The following is a 19,138-nucleotide window of genomic DNA, read 5'->3' on the forward strand; positions in this document are numbered from 1 at the left end:
AAGATAGTCCCATCAGGCAGCAAAATAAAGATAATATGGGATATACAGAAAGAGACTGGCCGAACCAGAGACGAGCTTTAATAGTAAATGACACATTTGCAACAGATGTGTGGAATGTTGTTTTACAACTGTTACTGAAAACATGGGGTTGTTATGTTCAGTAGATGCTTCCATGAAATAACTCAGATCAGCCATTACAAAAAACATCAGTAAGATGACTCTCACTATACCAGCAAAATTAATGTTCACTATAAAATTTAAAAAAAATTCTAGTTGTTTTGATAAAATATCAAATATGTTAATTACAGAGTGTTCTTCTGAGTTTAGCACCATATAAATCTATTTGTGTAATCATTCATTTATCATTAGAATGTTTCTTGTCTGGCTTAAATATGCTGTTATGTCTCCGTATACAGAAGACGACAGGAAATATCATCACACGTCTATCAAATTTCACTTATGCCAAAATACTCACAAATTTTAGAAATGGTAATACAAAAGTGGCTTCCAAACTGTCACAATACAAACAATATTTTATTAAAGTCACAGTTTGGATTCCTAAAGGGTTCTGATACCGAGTAGGTTATTTAAACCTGCAGTGAAAATGTACTGATTTGTTAGAGAATAAATTATGGCCTACTGGCAGATTCTGCACTCTGTCTAAAGCTTTTGACTGTGTACATCACAATATCCTTTTAATTAAATCAGAATAATGTGGTGTAATAGGAAAGGCTACAAAATGGTTCCGATCATGATTTCTGACAGGAAACAAAGAGTATCCATGTGAAAAATTCTTTTAGGAAGATATGAGTCACCACACAACTGATCACTAAATACATGTAGTGTCCCACTAGGTTCACCTTAGGGCTCTTACTTTTTGTTGTATATGTCAATGATCTTCCATCAATGATCTTCCATCAGATGATACAAACATTGCAACAAATAGCAAATCAAGTATTGTTTCAGAGTCACAGGTTACTGAAATTTTTGTGGACATTAATGAATGCAGCTCAGAAGTTCTACGAGATCTGCTCCCAGTATGTACCTAAGCCATGACAACAAGCAGATAGAAGAGGTTATTACTGGTAAATTCTTGGAATTACAATGAAATTCAGTTGGGAGGAGCACACCACAGACCTGCTGAGGTACTAAATCAAATATTTAGTAGCAATGCAGATGTTGTCAGACATAGGTGATACAAAAATAAAAAAAGCTAGTGCTGTTCACTTAATTTCATACCATGCTGTCACACTGCGTCATTTTTTTGTGTAACTTATCAAGCCTAGTTAAAGTTTTCCAAGTCCAAGGTATCTAATACAAATTGTATATAGTGTGAACTCAAGAATGTCCAGCAGAGATCTGCCCAAGAAACTGGGGATACTAACTACAGCTTCCCAATATACTTATGGTTTGATTAAATTTTTCATAAGTAACATGTATCTCTTTCAAATCAACATTTCTGTTCATGAAATTAATAACAGAAATGAGAATAATCTTCATAAGGATTTGAAGTCACTTACTTTGGTTGAGCCTAAGAACGATCATATGCACTTCGGTATATTGTACATTTATATGTTTTGTGACAAGTAAGTTATTACTTCTCATATGAAAACATTTTTTCAGATTTTTAAGTTATTCCATTGTCTTTTTTGTTTCATGACACTTACTAAATCATTGAGGATAATATCACTATGGATCTATGGGATACAGTATTTCTAATTTAATTTAATCAACCATGGTCTGTTGTTTCAGATACATGATTACGCTGCTTCAGGAGCAGCCTGTAACTGGCTTACATGCTGTCTTTCTGGTAGGCAACATAAGGCAGAAAAATAACAATTAAGAATACTTTTTACACAAAAGAAACTTATTAATGGTGTACTTCAAGTCTCTTCATTAGGCCCTTTGTTATTCTTAAATTTTTATAAATAATTTATGACCTCATAGGTAAGCAGCAGGGACACTGACACTTGCATGTGATAAGATCCTTGTTATTAAAGGACACAATGAAGTTGATTTACAGTTTAAGTCTTCGTAAGAACAACATTTACAAAAAGATGTTTCAGGCACAAATGTATGTTTGTATATGACAATAACACCCTCATCATTCTCTATCAAGCCTGATACTTCATCTGAACATCTGCCAGATATCTTGAAATAAGCTATTGGAGACAGACATTGCATATTTTATTTATGAGTAGTACGAATTTCATACGTGTGCCAACCTTCTAAGTCTGCTATTGGTGTGCACTGTACTTCCACCAGACATTCAATGCAAAATTGTAAAACAAGATTTATGGATAGTGGAGATTCATATGGTGAAAAATCTTATTCACCAGGAAAGCAAATAATTAGATAATGTATGGAATCCAAATATTTTCATGACTTTTTCCTCAGTGAAGAAGACAGAATATGCCAAAAGGTAACGGTGAACAGCGCTCCATAGAACAGCTGGGCTCCACTTCTTACCATCAAGTGCACTGCCTATGACAAGATTGGTTGGTCTTGTTATTATGACCTTTACATGTGAGCAAAATACATATAGAGTGCTAATAAGTTGTGTGTTGTAGGAACCCAACTTCAGTCTCTGATGGTTCATCTGAAAATGGCTGGAAGATGCCCTGGTGAAATATACTGAATAATGAATGGAAAATTGCTGCAATTTTACAACATCAGTTAGCATTCAGTATGGTGTGAAAATTTCAAGTTTCTTGAAAGAATGCATGATCTTTAGATATATACAGAAAATGCATTTAATGCTGGCTCAACATAGCATTAAATGCATTTTTTGTCCACCTACAAAAATGCATGCCCTATTAGGTACAGTGAAAGGTGGCTTGCAGTTCCATAAACCGCTTGTTTACCGTGTCCCGTGTAAATGCGATATGGCATATATCAGGGAAACTGTATTATAGACAATGCAAGGAATGCAGAAGAAACACTGAATTTAAGCAACCAACAAAAGCTGTATCTGCAGAACACTGCATGGCTACAGGGGACTCCATGAAGTATTAGGATGTGCTATGACAGACTTCATATTTTTGACACTGTGTTCTGAAGGAGGCTACTGAAATATGAGTGGCTGATTGGCTGATCAATAGAGACACTGGGTTCACTCTCAGCAAAGCTGGGGATCTAGCACTTGGCCAACTAAAATCATAGTGTCAGCCGAGAGCAACTTCTGTGCCCGACACAGGTCACAGGAGCACTGAGGGACTAGATTTCATGCCCAGCTTGTGGTGGTGCTGTCCCCCCACCACTCCACCATCGTGGCATGCGGCCGGCAGTGGAGGAAGGGGTGGAGGACAATAAGAGTATAAAGGAGGCAGGATGTAGCAAAGACACTCATTCTACAGCTATCACCTGGAGATGACAGCAAGGTACACTGTTGAAATATTGTGTTACGAATATGACTGCACCTGACTGGACATCAGACAACAGTACAAACAGTATACTATTATCCAAATGATCCCTCACAGCCCAATATGTAACTGAATTGATTAAATTTTATTTTTCTTTGCAGAGTAGAACATGTCACAACTGTTACATTTAAGTGACCATTGGACTGTATTAGCACCATGCTAAATTTCATAATGCCACACAAAACCCCTGAGACACAGACTTTTGTGTAATTTAGGCTGAGATACCACTATTGTATCACTGGATGTGTCACCTTTTAGGCATTTCATAGCTGTAACAAGTATTCTTGACAACATGTCTACTGTGAGATCCACATCATCCAGGTTTCATAACCGACACGTCATTTGATATGGAGGTGCATAATGTATGCCACTGCCAATGGGCTCAATGCCAAGATACAGGGCTACAATTAAATATTTTACATGCAGCTGATGGCAAAAGCAAGAAATCTCTGAACAAATACAAGCTACAGAGCATCAAGCATAGAAGATTCTTAATTATAACATTTCACTTGTGCTACCCATCCCAGAGGTAGCTTGTTTTGAAACTTGATGTTGGAAAAAACTAATTGTTAGCAAGGAGTACAGACAAGTGGTTGGATTTAAACCACGATCATTAACTTGTGTGCTGATGTCCTAGGTTAAATTTCAGCCTTCTATGTCGTGTCTAGCAGAGAAAAGTCCTGTAACTGGTAAACAGTGCATCAGACAGGAATATTCCCAATCCCCTAATTACTCACCTTATACAGGATTGTGAGTTGTGGATTGACTCAAACAGCAGCAGCTTTCAAACTTTAATTTTCTCTCTCTTATAAGTGATGTTTTACATTATATTAAATTAATATTTGCAGTGTAATATAATAATATTTCATTATGTTAAATCACTTCACTGCACTGCACTTAAATAAAATTTACATCTTTGACACATTTCCATAGTCCCAAGACCCCTCCCTCTCCATGGGCTCTATGTAAAACAACTAATTTAATGTAATATAAGGTTCAATATATCTAAAAACAAATATGATGTGACTTACCAAACGAAAGCGCTGGCAGGTTGATAGACACACAAACAAACACAAACATGTTTGTTTTTGTGTGTTTGTTTGTTTGTGTGTCTATCAACCTGCCAGCGCTTTCGTTTGGCAAGTCACATCATCTTTGTTTTTAGATATATTTTTCCCACGTGGAATGTTTCCCTCTATTATATTAATATAAGGTTCAGCTATAACTCTGAGGACTAGAACAACAGTTAATTTCTGAAATATTAGGTGAATGATTTATAACCACTGAATAAACTCCATAAAGATAGCAGTTGCAGAAACTTTCAGGTGTATTGAACAAATGAAGATCAGTAAATAGTCATTGCTTATTACTTACCAACTCTAGACATAAAATATCACTCTAAATATACAGTCATGTAAAACAAACATAATTTTTTATGGCATTAGATTAAAACACACAGAGGATAACAGCTCTCTCTCTCTCTCTCTCTCTCTCTTCACACACACACACACACACACACACACACACACACGACAGAGAGAGCAAGAAAACGTATTCTCTTATACTTACATCATTGTCTGAATTTCCACAAATTGAACAGCATTTACATTCGATACATTGCCATCTGTATTTCCGCACTGAAATGATCATGTTAGGTGTGAACTGCAGACAGGTTGGGTGACCTAAATAACGTAAAAAATTGTGAAAAAAGTTACTCAAATAATAGTCCATTTACACTGGAAGTGTTTTCAATACTTAACACAAGAAAGGTTCAACTTTAGTAACATAACTAAAACATGAAATTGAGTATCTTCGAACTACAAACAATCCTGGAACTTAAATAAAGTTTTCCAGTTACAAAATTTTATGCACAAACAACCCATAAAGTGAAACACCAATGCCCATTAGTTGTCTTTCATAATGATCTACTGGTACGCCACAAATGTGAGTCAACTCTACAAATAAATATGAAAATATGTAGTATAGTTTCAATGGAAGTGTACCTTTAATTCATCCAATCATTTCTCTCTTAAAGTCACACCGTAAAATAATATCAACTCTTCCAAGTTACAGTCCATATAATGTGGAACGGCATTCTGTTACACATAAAATCTTCACACAATATCTTCAGATCTTATATTTTTATTAGACCTGTTTTTTGCATTACAGATCATAACTCTAAATACTTTGCCTCTAAGATACATCACCTCACACAGAAAAATATGTCACAATGCTAATGAATAACTGTTTTTGGTATTTAATTGGGCACGGTGATACCACAGATATTACAAAAAATATTAGCTTTACAACCATATCACATAGCTTAACTGACAGAAAAATATTGGATAATGTGTCTCAGGATGAACATGCTCACGTGACAGAAAGAGCAGCACACTAGCTTGTGAAACAGGACTTTGAGTGGGACCTGGTTTGAATATATAAAACAGGTTAATGACCGTTAGTCTTGTCCAATGGCCTGGTTGTGGTTTTTATGCAGTTTTCCAAGTTTACGTAGGTGAATGGTGGGTTGTTCCCCAATCTCTGCTTCATAAAATAAAACATAGAATGAATTTTACACGACTCCCACACAGTTGGCAGTTTCAGAAGCAGTGGAGATGTAAGGAGGAATATGGGGAGAAGGAATACTGCAAATATTGTCAGCTAGAAGGCCTAAGTCCAGGATCTTCTAAATGAAATTAAATAACACACATTAATAATTTAGAATGAATACACATCAATGTGATATAGATAGCTTTTCTCCAAAACAAACTTGGCAGATATGTAAAATTTAAACACAAAAGTCCTCTAAAGTAGCATTAAATGGATTTGCCAGTTAGGATGTAATTTCCAATACACGCATTTTTTGAAATTCTGAAAGTAGCAGTAATAACATGATGGGAGCGAAAAACAATCTATAGGTAGTACAGAAACCAGACTATACTTATAAGAGTTGATGGACACGGAAGGAAAGCAGGGTTGTAGTCTTTCACCAACATTATTCAATCTGTACATTGAGCAAGTGTCAAAGGAAACCAAGGAGAGATCTGGAAAGGAAATTAAAATTCTGGGCGAAGAAATAACAACATTTGGGGTCTGCCAGTGACAGTGCAATTTTGTCAGAGACCGCAAAAAATCTGAAGGATCAGAGAAATAAAATGGATAATGCATTGAAAAGATGTTACAAGGTGAACATCAACAAAAGTAAAACACAGGTAACTTAGTGTAGTCAAAATAACCAGGCAATGCTGAAGGAATTAGGCTGGGAAATGAGATACTAAAAGCAATAGATACATTTTGTTACTTGGGCAGCAAATTAAGTGATGATGGACAAAGTAGAGAAGATATAAAATGTAGACTGACAATCACAAGAAAAGATTTTGTAAAAAGAGAATGTTGTTAACATTTAATATGAATTTAAGGTTACAAAGTCTCTTCTATTTTTATTTGTGGGTGTGTTACCAATAAACAGTTCAGACAAGATGCGAATAGAAACTCTTGAAATGTGATGCTACAGAAGAATCCTAAAGCTTACATGGGTAGATCGAATAACTAATGGAGAGGCACTGAATCAAACTGGAGAAAAAAGAAATTTATGGCACAACTAAAGAAGGGATAGATTGATAGGACACATTCTAAGGGATGAATGAATTATCAGTTTGGTATTAAAGGAAGTGAAGAGGATAAAAACTGTAGAAGGGGCCAAGGCTTCAGTACATTGTGCAATTTTAAATGGATGTATGTTGCAGTAGTTTTGCAGAGATGAATGGCTAGCACAGGATAGACTAGTGTGCAGAGCTGCATCAAACCAGTCTTCAGACTGAAGACCATAATAAACATTTTATTCCATGACTTAACACTCACTAATACTTAGCTGTCTTCCAATTTATCATAGAAATAACACTTTGTATATGGTTGATAAATTCACATTGTAAATAAGCTGGTACAGACATTATTTATATCAAAATAATGTACACTCTTAAGCTCACTAGACAAAAAAATTAATTGCCTTCTTCTCAGTAGCATGCATTCCTTTCATTAGCCTTGATAACTGCTGTGATTCAATGTGGCGTGGATTGGATAAGGTCCTGAGATGTACAAGGCATTAACGTAAAACAACTCCTGCCACAAATGCTCGTGACTATCAATCACACTGTGTTGGTGAAATCCATTGAGTTTCGTCTTGTTCCATGAAGCACTAAAGATTTTTTGCTGGGTTAAAAGTGGATGAAGGAAGATTTGGTTTAATGTCCCAGTGACATCAAGGTCATTTGAGATGGAGCCAAGCTTCGACTGTGTCAAGGATGGGGAAGGAAATCTGCTGTGCCCTTTCAAAGGAACTATCCTGGCATTTGCCTGAAGCAGTTTAGGGAAACCACAGAAAACCTAAATCTGGATGGCTGGACATGGGTTTGAACTGTTGTTTCCTCCCAAATGTGAATACAGTGTTCTAACAACTGTGACATCTCGCTCGGTCGAAATATATGAATTTGCAGAGGCAGCCCAGACGTGTAATTTCTGCAGAATGTCTCTAATGCCAAGCACAGTTCTGGCCCAATAATTGCTGTTCAGGTATAAGGTAGGTAATATGATTTCCATGGAAATGCTGTGTGGCTCTAGGGCCTCCCTTCGGGTAGACCGTTCGTCTGGTGCAAGTCTTTCGAGTTGACGCCACTTTGGCGACTTGCGTGTTGATGGGGATGAAATGATAATGATAAGGACAACACAACACCCAGTTCCTGAGCAGAGGAAATCTCCAACCCAGCTGGGAATTGAACCCGCGCCATTAGGTATGACATTCCATTGCGCTGACCACTCAGCTACCAGGGGCGCTACCAGGGGCGGACATACGATTTTCATGAAAATGCTGGGCGAATGGCACAATCTGTTTTTAGAACATCTCAGAACCTTCCACAGCTTCCATTGCCCCTATCTAGCATGCAGCTTTCCTAGCACGCCCTCCCAAGATACATGATGAATACAAAATCAACCTTCATTGACATAATGACAGAAACATGACCTATCTGACTACATGTTTACGGTTCACCACAGTCCATGAGCTGTATCTCTTTGCCTAGTGTAGGTGAGCAACTGTGTAGGCAAGAATGAGTAAAGCTCTTTTGCATGCAACTAAATTCCAAATGCATGTTCAATGTAGCTTCTTGTAGGGTGTTGTTTTGCAAACATGTTGAACAGGAGCAGTGTTGACAATGTACAGCAATTCCCGCTTTGTAGCTAGCTATGGAATGGGACACTGGCTAATGGTCTCATCCATAATGATTTTATCTTGGGTACATTTCAGATGTAAATTACTTGCTGACTTTTGATGTCTGCTGTGGTAAACATATACAAGAGGACATGGTAATCCAACTGAGAATTAACCACATTCTTCAAGGGAGTGCAAAACACAGTCACCATCTTTTCATATATTCTCTGAGCACCTGACCTGACTCCACCTTTTTATATGCCTGAACTTACAATTAGCTTTGACATGTAGAAATGCATACTTTTTGTCAAGTGTGCTTATGTTGTAGATCGCAGAGTATATTTGAGGTAGGAAGATGGTTTTCTTTTACTGTAATGGCAGAAGATAGTCTATAATGCATTAACCAGTGCACTACATATAGATCCACGAAATTGGCAAAATATAGGTAACGCAATAGGAACATTATCTGCCTTTTTACATCTGATTGGTCAAGCATGCTTAGATTTAAGAAGTGTATCAATGATGTGGGCTAAAACTATTTTTCACTGATGGTGACTGCTAACCAATGAACAATACTGTCATCAATACAACTGACATCAGAACTCAATAAGTATCTCAACAACTGCCTCTGAAATCACCATTTGATGTGAGCCATGAAAAATGAATATTTAGTCAGTGCAAACCCTAAATATCTTATCAAAACCAAGGAAGTCCACATGATACAAATTATGGTGAAACCACGCAACATGAGAAACAATAAAAAGTAACAGTCTAATGAACCATTCTTGATCTTACTCCCCACAACAGTTTAGTTGTAGCTATATCATTAACATCAATATGCAGCAGTATTTTGAAACATATATTGTGTTTGAAGAGAACAGTCAATTGACACACAGTCAACATGGTTTAGAAAACATGATTCTTGTGTACCGACAAGGGATTTCAAATTGATTCTGTATTTCCTGAAGGCTTTTGACACTCTAACACACAAGCAGCTCGTAGTGAAATTGCGTGCCTATGGAATATTGGCTCAGTTATGTGACTGGATTCGTAATTTCCTGTCACAGAGGTCACATTTCATAGTAACTGACAGAAAGTCATCAAGTAAAACAGTAATGATTTCTGGCATTCCACAAAGCAGTGTTATAGGCTCTTTGCTGTTCCTTATTTATATAAACGATTTAGGAAACAATCTGAGCAGCCATCATGGGTTGGTTGCAGATGATGCTGTCATTTATTGACTAGTAAAGTCATCAGAAGATTAAGGCAAATTGCAAAATGATTTAGAAAAGATATCTGTATGGTGCAAAAATAGGCAATCGACCCCATATAATGAAAAGTGTGAGGTCATCCACATGAATGCTAAAAGGAATCCATTAAACTTCGGGTGCACGATAAATTAGTAAAATCTAAAGGCCATAAATTCAACTAAATACCAAGGAATTACAATTGCAAACAACATAAATTGGAAAGAACACACAGAAAATGTTGTAGGGAAGGCAAACAAAAGACTGTGTTTTATTGGCAGGACACTTAGAAAATGAAACAGATCTACTAAAGAGACTGCCTACGCTATGCTTGCCCAGCCTCTTTTGGAATACTGATGTGCAGTGTGGGATCCTTATGAGATAGGACTGACGGAGAACATTGAGAAAGTTCAAAGGAAAGCTGCACATTTTGTATTACTGCGAAACAGGAGAGAGAATGTCACTGAAATGATACAGGACTTCGGGTGGACATAATTAAAACAAAGGCATTTTTGAAAACAAAGGCGTTTTTGTTGTGGAGGAAACTTCTCATGAAATTTCAATCACCAACTTTCTTCTTGAAAACAAAGGCTTTTTTGTTGTGGAGGAAACTTCTCATGAAATTTCAATCACCAACTTTCTTCTCTGAATGCAAAAATATTTTGTTTGTGCTGACCTACATAGGAAGAAACAATCATCATAATAAAATAAGGGAAAGCAGAGCTTGAACAGAAAGTTACAGGTGTTCATTTTTCCAGAGTGCTGTTCAAGATTGGAATAATAGAGAATTATTGTGAAGGTGGTTCGATGAATCGTCTGCCAAGAAGTTAAATGTGATTTGATGAATAGCCAAGTGGATGTACATGTGGAGGAGGAAGGGAGACATTCAGAGGCTTACGCATTCAACTGCGTACCTACTGCTTATTGTTATAGATGGAAGCAAAACTCTGACGCTGTAAGTAACAATTTTCAGTGTTTTATTCACTGTAATGTTGCAAACCCAAACAAAGTATTGACATAGACAAATTTAACATTTTAGGTGATCAAGTGAATCATATTGCAGAGATGTTGTCTTCAATGAGGATGCTGTTTTCCAAGATGACAGTGTTACAGTTCACAGCAGCATGGTTTGTCAAACATGCAAATGAGCTTCAGTAACTACTGTGAACCAACAAATTTGAATATTATCATACATCTATGATGAGGTACAGAGCCAATAACCTAACACAGATCTCCATATCTGTCATTATGGGAAGTTTTGCAATAACTGACAAATGGTACAATATTCCTGTTAGAAACATCTCAAATAGTATTTATTCCTTCAAAAACAAATTACTGCCATACAGCTAGCTATATATGGCCCAAAGTTATAAATCATGTTCATTCAAATGTTTCCACTATTTCTGTATACAACTGTCAGTAGTGTAGCAAAATCTGAAGACAGACTCCGTAACCTGATAAAAGCTCTGACCGTAACATTCTAACATAGTGGTACCTCAATAAAAAAAGTTGCATAAAAGTCAGTTTTAAGGAGTATTAAAGTCCTTTGATAATATTCACTACAACAAACAAATGAATTGGTGAAAAGTACAGATACCAACAAATATTACACAAGTTACATGGTTTCATCTCATCTGTTACTGCTTGATTTGCATGTGTTTTTATTTACTGCATTTCATACGATTAGCCTTCCAGGCCATTCTCAAGTGTTGTAGGTACCTGAAACATCGATGGTATGGAGGAATACTCACATAATAGCTCCATATGTCCACCATGGCACATGGGAACACAGACTGCAATGTTTCAGCTTATAACTAACAGAAATTGTTGCTTTCAAAGTGAGAGCATACTCGAGGAAGTATTTATATATATCATTAGAAAAGAAAGTTACTTCAATACAGTAAAAGTCCCCTCTGCATGATGTTAACACATTGCTAAAACTTCTTGTGCACACATTCATACTGACTACGCACACCCATCCTGTAGGGCTGAAATTTGTCCCTTGTGTAAAACACAGAAAATAAGAAACTTGGAAAGCCAGCAAGAAAACAGAGGAGGTGTAACTATGTCTCTCACTTTCAATAAATTCATGACTGAGGTACCCCATATAAATAAAATATTACAGATACACAACAAAAAACATATGCATTGGCCCTTCACCTATTGTTCAATTATACAGATAAATTTAAGAAAAAGCTGTAATAAAGAACTGAATGAAAGTGGCGTATTTTTTCCGTTGCTGCTCTACAATATAAATTCTGAAATAATAATGAGAGAAATCCTATACAAATAGAGTGGATTTTGCACAAATTTTCACACAGTTATAAATTCACGCAAACCTAAGGATTCTGATTGTATTACAGGGTAAGATAACTATGGTAGGACGGAAAAATTCTTAATTCTTTATGATGATTATTTGGAAAAAGAAGCAAGATAGCAGAATTTTGGTATCAGATTTTTTAAAGTGAGCAGTAACATTAATAGAAAATCTAACAGAAAATAAATATCAAATTTATCAAAAACTGGAAAATCCAGGACGGAATGTAACAATATAACGAAAAGGATAGTTGCTATTGAGCGTATAGCGGAGATGATAAGGCGCAGAAGACTTTCTGTGACTCAGCATCTCTGCTGTATGGTATGTAGCAACTATCCTTTTTATTATAATGTCAGATTTTTGTCACACAATGTCCGGAAAATGGTAAAAAATAAGGCCGCTATTCTCACAGCAGTTTTCACCAGGATGCCATTTTTCAAATGAAATGCCACAGAAAACCCAAATTAAAAATTCTGAAATGTATTGGATTTCAAACTGATGTCATCTGAGCTACTTGAGAAGAAAAATTATATGCTGCAAAAACACTCTTAGAGCTCTAGTGTGAGGTGTTAGCTAAGAGATGCTGGGGGAAGGGTGGACTGTCAGTTTGCTTTAGCACAAGTATTATTGTTACCAGAAAGGTTGAAAACCTGAACTGTACAAAGAAAATTTTGCTACCATGATGGTATGCAGTGAACTCCACAAACAAGCAGTTGACATCCGCTCCATTTTCCACCACTGCCTGACCAAAACCGGTTACCACAAAATAAATGTCTTTTGCAGTTGAGATCGTTTGTGTTCATTTTTAAAGTACATTTTGCCAGATCACTGTCTTCCACAGAAACATTCTCAAACATTACTTAAAACCCAGTTTTGAAACTAATTTTATAATTACACACATAGTAAACACACCACTCTAGTGGTAACTGGACTAAAGAAAAACAGTGCTCAAACCTGTGCTGTTACCATAGAATTGCAGGCACAATTCTTTTTAGGTGACTAACCAATTCACTGCAAATCAACATATATTTCACAAGCACTGACAATGTGAAACTCCAGTTTACTATTTGTAATCATGAGATTCAGAAGCCATGGAAGTCGCCAACACGGTCCTGTACTGGCAATTTGAAAGCACAATACATGTTTACAGAATATTTGAGTCTCAAAAGTGAGGTGTAAGCAGAAGCAAAAGCAGCACTTTGTGTATTACAATGAAATGTGATAGGACCATTATAACTCACTTTATACATGACCATCTATCTGATATCAGTTGCTCTTTGAGGCTGTTCATAAATGAGTCACACTGATAGAAAATTAGTGAAAAATTTGGGAAAACCTGCAGATAATCAGCATCTGTTGCAAAAAGAACATAAGCAAATATACTGAAATTCCTGCACTATATAAAGGTGCAATTATACTCATCTTCTCATGCATTTTTCTGAATGGAACTAGAAAGGGGAAAATGATAGTGGTACACTATGTCACATATTGTACTGTACTATGAGGAGGAGAGATGTAGCCCTAACACTATAATACTTTACATTCCCTAATGTCTTGTGGCTAATGTTTACATCAAAAATTTCAAGTACTTTTATTAACCTGAAATAGTACTTGGTGTGTTGAGACGCTAACCAATTAACTCGGTCACAGTTGCCTGCTGACATAAGAGGAACACATATATACTTGTCTTTGTTGTGTGTTCTGGTAATTTATTTTGGAGATGTGATCTTTCTCACTCTCATTTTAATTTTCTTCCAATCTTCTTCAGTTTTTCCTCAAGTATATTCTACAATTCATTTACCATCAGCACTAAAACTTTCTTGTTCAACACAACCAGAATTTTACTGGTGTTACAGTGTTTACACCATAAAAATCCTATGGAAACACTTGTTGTTTTCTACAAATCCTCAGCATGTTCACATACACTTATGTAGACACTTGATTACCTGTAACTATGAGGCAAATCCTTCTGAACTACTTCCATATTGAATAGTTTTAGTCACAGATATCGACAAACTGACAGAAAAGCTGGTAATATCTATGGCCATACTGTGCAAACCACTGTGAAGTGCATGGTAGAGGGGACTTTCCACTGTACCAGTTATTGGGGCTCCTTCCATTCCATTTATGTATGAAGCACAAGAAGAATGATTATTCACATGCTCCTGTGTACACTATAATTAGTCAAATCTTGCCTTTGTGGTCTCTGTGGGACTATGTGCACAGGGACTGCAGTATATGCCTAGACTCATAACTTGGAAAACTGGTTCTTCAATCTTTATAAGTATCCTTTCATGAGATGTTTTGCGTTTAACTTCAAGCACCTGCCAGATCAGTTTTTCAGCATCTCTGTGATGGTCTTCCAAGGGGCAAACAAACCTGTGATTATTTGTACTGCCCTTCTTTATATATGTTCAGTATCCCCCATTAGACCTTTGTGGTCCAAGTCCCATGCACTTGATCAATATTCTAGGATGAGTCTCAAAGGTGTTTTGTACCTAATCTGCTCTGCAGACGCACTGCACATCCTACTATTCTACAAATGAGCTGCTATTACTCCTGCTGTAGCTATGTTTGAGCTTATGATCTTTCTATTTGATATTCCTGCAAGCCATTACACATGGGTATTTGTGTGAGTTAACAAATACCAATTGTGACTCACTGATAATGTAGTCATAGGATACTACATTTATTGTTTCATGAAAATGTGCAATATTTTACATTTCTGGACATGTTTCTCAATGCCTTTGAAACAAATCTTTGCAGTGTTGAGAATTAAGTAGGAGCAATACTCTTGGGTTTTCCTTTGTAAAGGAACATCCGAAAACTGAGCTCAGGGTTTCCGATACTGCTTTGCTAACCTCAATTTCAATTCCTGTCTCGTCTATGAGTGTCTGGATACTGACTCTGGTGCTATTAACAGCATTTATCGATCACCACAATTTCTTTGGGTTTTGCAAAAGATCTGTAAACAATATTCTGCTACAGCAGTTTTTGAAAACTTCACACATTAGACTTTTGACAAACAAATGTGTTTTATTTAGTATCTCTTTACCTATAGCCCTATGCTTTGTTTTTGGCTTTCTGTTCTTCTAAACTTGAGCCACAGTGTTCTACATAACGAAGATTGAAAGACGAATTCACACACATAACACAATACAGACTAGTTGATGCTACTTTCCTGAAAAGGATGAGTAACAAACAGAAATGATCCTAAATATAAGTTAGAAGATGCTAAAAAAAGAAATACAAAAAAATGGAAATGTTTTAAAAGAAGATGGGAAAGTCAGTCAGGGTCTTCAAACCAAGAGAAACTAAAAAGGTTAGGCATGGAGCAAATCTAACGATGGGATGAAATTCGCAAATGGAAGATGTTAACAGTACAACCATGGAAGTAGAACAGTTTTTCAGTCTGAGGCAAACACATATGTAACTGAAGTAGGTAGGAGAAACAAAAGAAAAGAAGAAAGAAAAATAGTACATAGGGTGAAGATTTGGCTAAAAATAGGGATTTGAACCACCGTTCATTCAATCCAAAGGATTTGAACCACCGTTCATTCAGTCCAATGTCTTACCAGTGCCTAACCTAGCTCAGTGCAAACAGATGTAGTGGCATTGCACTAGAAATATTATTAAATATACTACATTTCTCAACACTCTTTCATAGTCATGGTATACTGTGAACAGAAGACTGATATTAATAAAAATGACTTCACTACTGATGACTGTTGAATGCGATTTTCCTCCTTAGCAACAATCAATACAATTCACACATAAAATATGAACAAATTTCTGAGATAGAAAAGAGAAATGATACACATCTTAACAAAAGTAACTGGAAATTGTGAATATTATTACGCATTAAATTTCTATTGAAAAAAGAAATGCTGTGGAATGCATGTGACTGAAAAAATGATCTTCAAATAAACTGCTATATATGCTAAAGTAGGAAACATAGTAGGTGAATATGGATTGAGGCTAAGAAATGAAAGAGGAAGCCGTCTGTTAGAATTTTGCACAGAGCATAACTTAATCATAGCTAACACTTGGTTCAAGAATCATAAAAGAAGGTTGTATACATGGAAGAACCCCCGGAGATACTAAAAGGTATCAGATAGATTATATAATGGTACGACAGAGATTTAGGAACCAGGTTTTAAATTGTAAGACATTTCCAGGGGCAGACGTGGACTCTGACCACAATCTATTGGTTATGAACTGCAGATTAAAATTGAAGAAACTGCAAAAAGGTGGGAATTTAAGGGGATGGGACCTGGATAAACTGACTAAACCAGAGGTCGTACAGAGTTTCAGGGAGAGCATAAGGGAACAACTGGCAGCAGTGGGGGAAAGAAGTACAGTAGAAGAAGAATGGGTAGCTCTGAGGGATGAAGTAGTGAAGACAGCAGAGGATCAAGTAGGTAAAAAGACGAGGGCTAGTAGAAATCCTTGGGTAACAGAAGAAATATTGAATTTAATTGATGAAAGGAGAAAATATAAAAATGCAGTAAATGAAGCAGGCAAAAAGGAATACAAACTTCTCAAAAATGAGATTGACAGAAAGTGCAAAATGGCTAAGCAGGGATGGCTAGAGGACAAATGTAAGGACGTATAGTCTTATCTCACTAGGGGTAAGATAGATACTGCCTGCAGGAAAATTACAGAGACTTTTGGAGAAAAGAGAACCACTTGTATGAATATCAAGAGCTCAGATGGAAACCCAGTTCTAACCAAAGAAGGGAAAGCAGAAAGATGGAAGGAGTATATAGAGGGTCTATACAAGGGCGATGTACTTGAGGACTGTATTATAGAAATGGAAGAGAATGTAGATGAAGATAAAATGGGAGATATGATACTGCGTGAAGAGTTTGACAGAGCACTGAAAGACCTGAGTCGAAACAAGGCACCGGGAGTAGACAACATTCCATTAGAACTACTGACAGCCTTGGGAGAGTCAGTCCTGACGAAACTCTACCATCCGGTGAGCAAGATGTATGAGACAGGTGAAGTACCCTCAGACTTCAAGAAGAATATAATAATTCCAATCCCAAAGAAAGCAGGTGTTGACAGATGTGAAAATTACCGAACTATCAGTTTAATAAGTCACAGCTGCAAAAGACTAACACGAATTCTTTACAGACGAATGGAAGAACTGGTAGAAGCCGACATCGGGGAAGATCAGTTTGAATTCCGTACAAATATTGGAACACGTGAGGCAATAATGACCTTACGACTTATCTTAGAAGAAAGATTAAGGAAAGGCAAACCTACGTTTCTAGCATTTGTAGACTTAGAGAAAGCTTTTGACAATGTTGACTGGAATACTCTCTTCCAAATTCTAAAGATGGCAGGGGTAAAATACAGGGAGCGAAAGGCTATTTACAATTTGTACAGAAACCAGGTGGCAGTTATAAGAATCGAGGTACATGAAAGGGAAGCAGTGGTTGGGAAGGGAGTGAGATAAGGTTGTAGCCTCTCCCCAATGTTATTCAATCTGTATATTGAGCAAGCAGTAAAGGAAACAAAAGAAAAATTTGGAGTAGGTATTAAAATCCACGGAGAAGAAATAAAAACTTTGAGGTTCGCTGATGACATTGTAATTCTGTCAGAGACAGCAAAGGACTTGGAAGAGCAGTTGAACGGAATGTATAGTGTCTTGAAAGGATATAAGATGAACATCAACAAAAGCAAAATGAGGATAATGGAATGTAGTCGAATTAAGTCGGGTGATGCTGAGGGAATTAGATTAGGAAGTGAGACACTTAAAGTAGTAAAGGAGTTTTGCTATTTGGGGAGCAAAATAACTGATGATGGTCGAAGTAGAGAAGATATAAAATGTAGACTGGCAATGGCAAGGAAAGCGTTTCTGAAGAAGATAAATTTGTTAAATCGAGTATAGATTTAAATGTCAGGAAGTCGTTTCTGAAAGTATTTGTATGGTGTGTAGCCATGTATGGAAGTGAAACAGGGACAATAAATAGTTTGGACAGGAAGAGAATAGAAGCTTCCAAAATGTGGTGCTACAGAAGAATGCTGAAGATTAGATGGGTAGATCACATAACTAATGAGGAGGTATTGAATAGAATTGGGGAGAAGAGGAGTTTGTGGCACAACTTGACGAGAAGAAGGGACCGGTTAGTAGGACATGTTCTGAGGCATCAAGGGATCACAAATTTAGCATTGGAGGGCAGCGTGGAGGGTAAAAATCGTAGAGGGAGACCAAGAGATGAATACACTAAGCAGATTCAGAAGGATGTAGGTTGCAGTAGGTACTGGGAGATGAAGAAACTTGCACAGGATAGGGTAGCATGGAGAGCTGCAACAAACCAGTCTCAGGACTGAAGACCACAACAACAACACGCTAAAGAAACAGTTTAGTGTGCAAGACACATTTTTAAGTGAGACACGGCTTTTCACAACATTGTGATATCTATGATACTATTAGAACAAGAAGCACCACATCAGAACATTAAATACAAAACATGCACATGTTGACAATGAAGTTATTTTGAAAACTGAATGAAGTTGAGTGAAAATTATTTGTCACAACTGTTCTGCTTTAACTGTGGGGAAAATGAAACAAAAATTACTTAATTGGTAACATAGACTGTAGGGTCGAACCTGCCTTGTTTGCAAGTTTCCGTATCAGCTAGAAGACAGCAAATACTACACCAGCAGCTGGTAAGAGGCATGTTGCAATGAGAAGAGGTGAGAAACCAAGAACCTACTGAGAAAACTTTGGAACTGCTGTTTTAGAATCTATATCATAAAATACAAATATTGATGAAAGAAGTGTACATTGCCAACAAAAAAAAAGGTACATTGATAAATACTGGAATTTCTTTTGCACTAGCCATGTACCGTATTTACTTGAATCTAAGCTGCACACTTTTTCTGGTATTTGTAATCCAAAAAACCGCCTGCAGCTTAGAATCAAGTGCAAAGTAAG

At 36.7% G+C, this 19,138-nt stretch overlaps 1 protein-coding gene across 2 annotated transcripts in view; it reads right to left on the reverse strand.

Moving 5' to 3' along the window:
- LOC124778018 (zinc finger protein ubi-d4) overlaps nt 1-19,138 on the reverse strand; it is a 249,386-nt gene that overhangs the window by 17,662 nt on the left and 212,586 nt on the right. For both annotated transcript variants that reach the window (XM_047253596.1, XM_047253595.1), the window contains one exon: nt 4,992-5,104. In XM_047253596.1, coding sequence (XP_047109552.1) covers nt 4,992-5,104 — 113 coding nt within the window. The remainder of the gene's footprint in view (nt 1-4,991; nt 5,105-19,138) is intronic.

Source organism: Schistocerca piceifrons, chromosome 2 (genome assembly GCF_021461385.2).
Source record: "Schistocerca piceifrons isolate TAMUIC-IGC-003096 chromosome 2, iqSchPice1.1, whole genome shotgun sequence".
Classification (NCBI taxonomy): Eukaryota; Metazoa; Arthropoda; class Insecta; order Orthoptera; family Acrididae; genus Schistocerca; species Schistocerca piceifrons.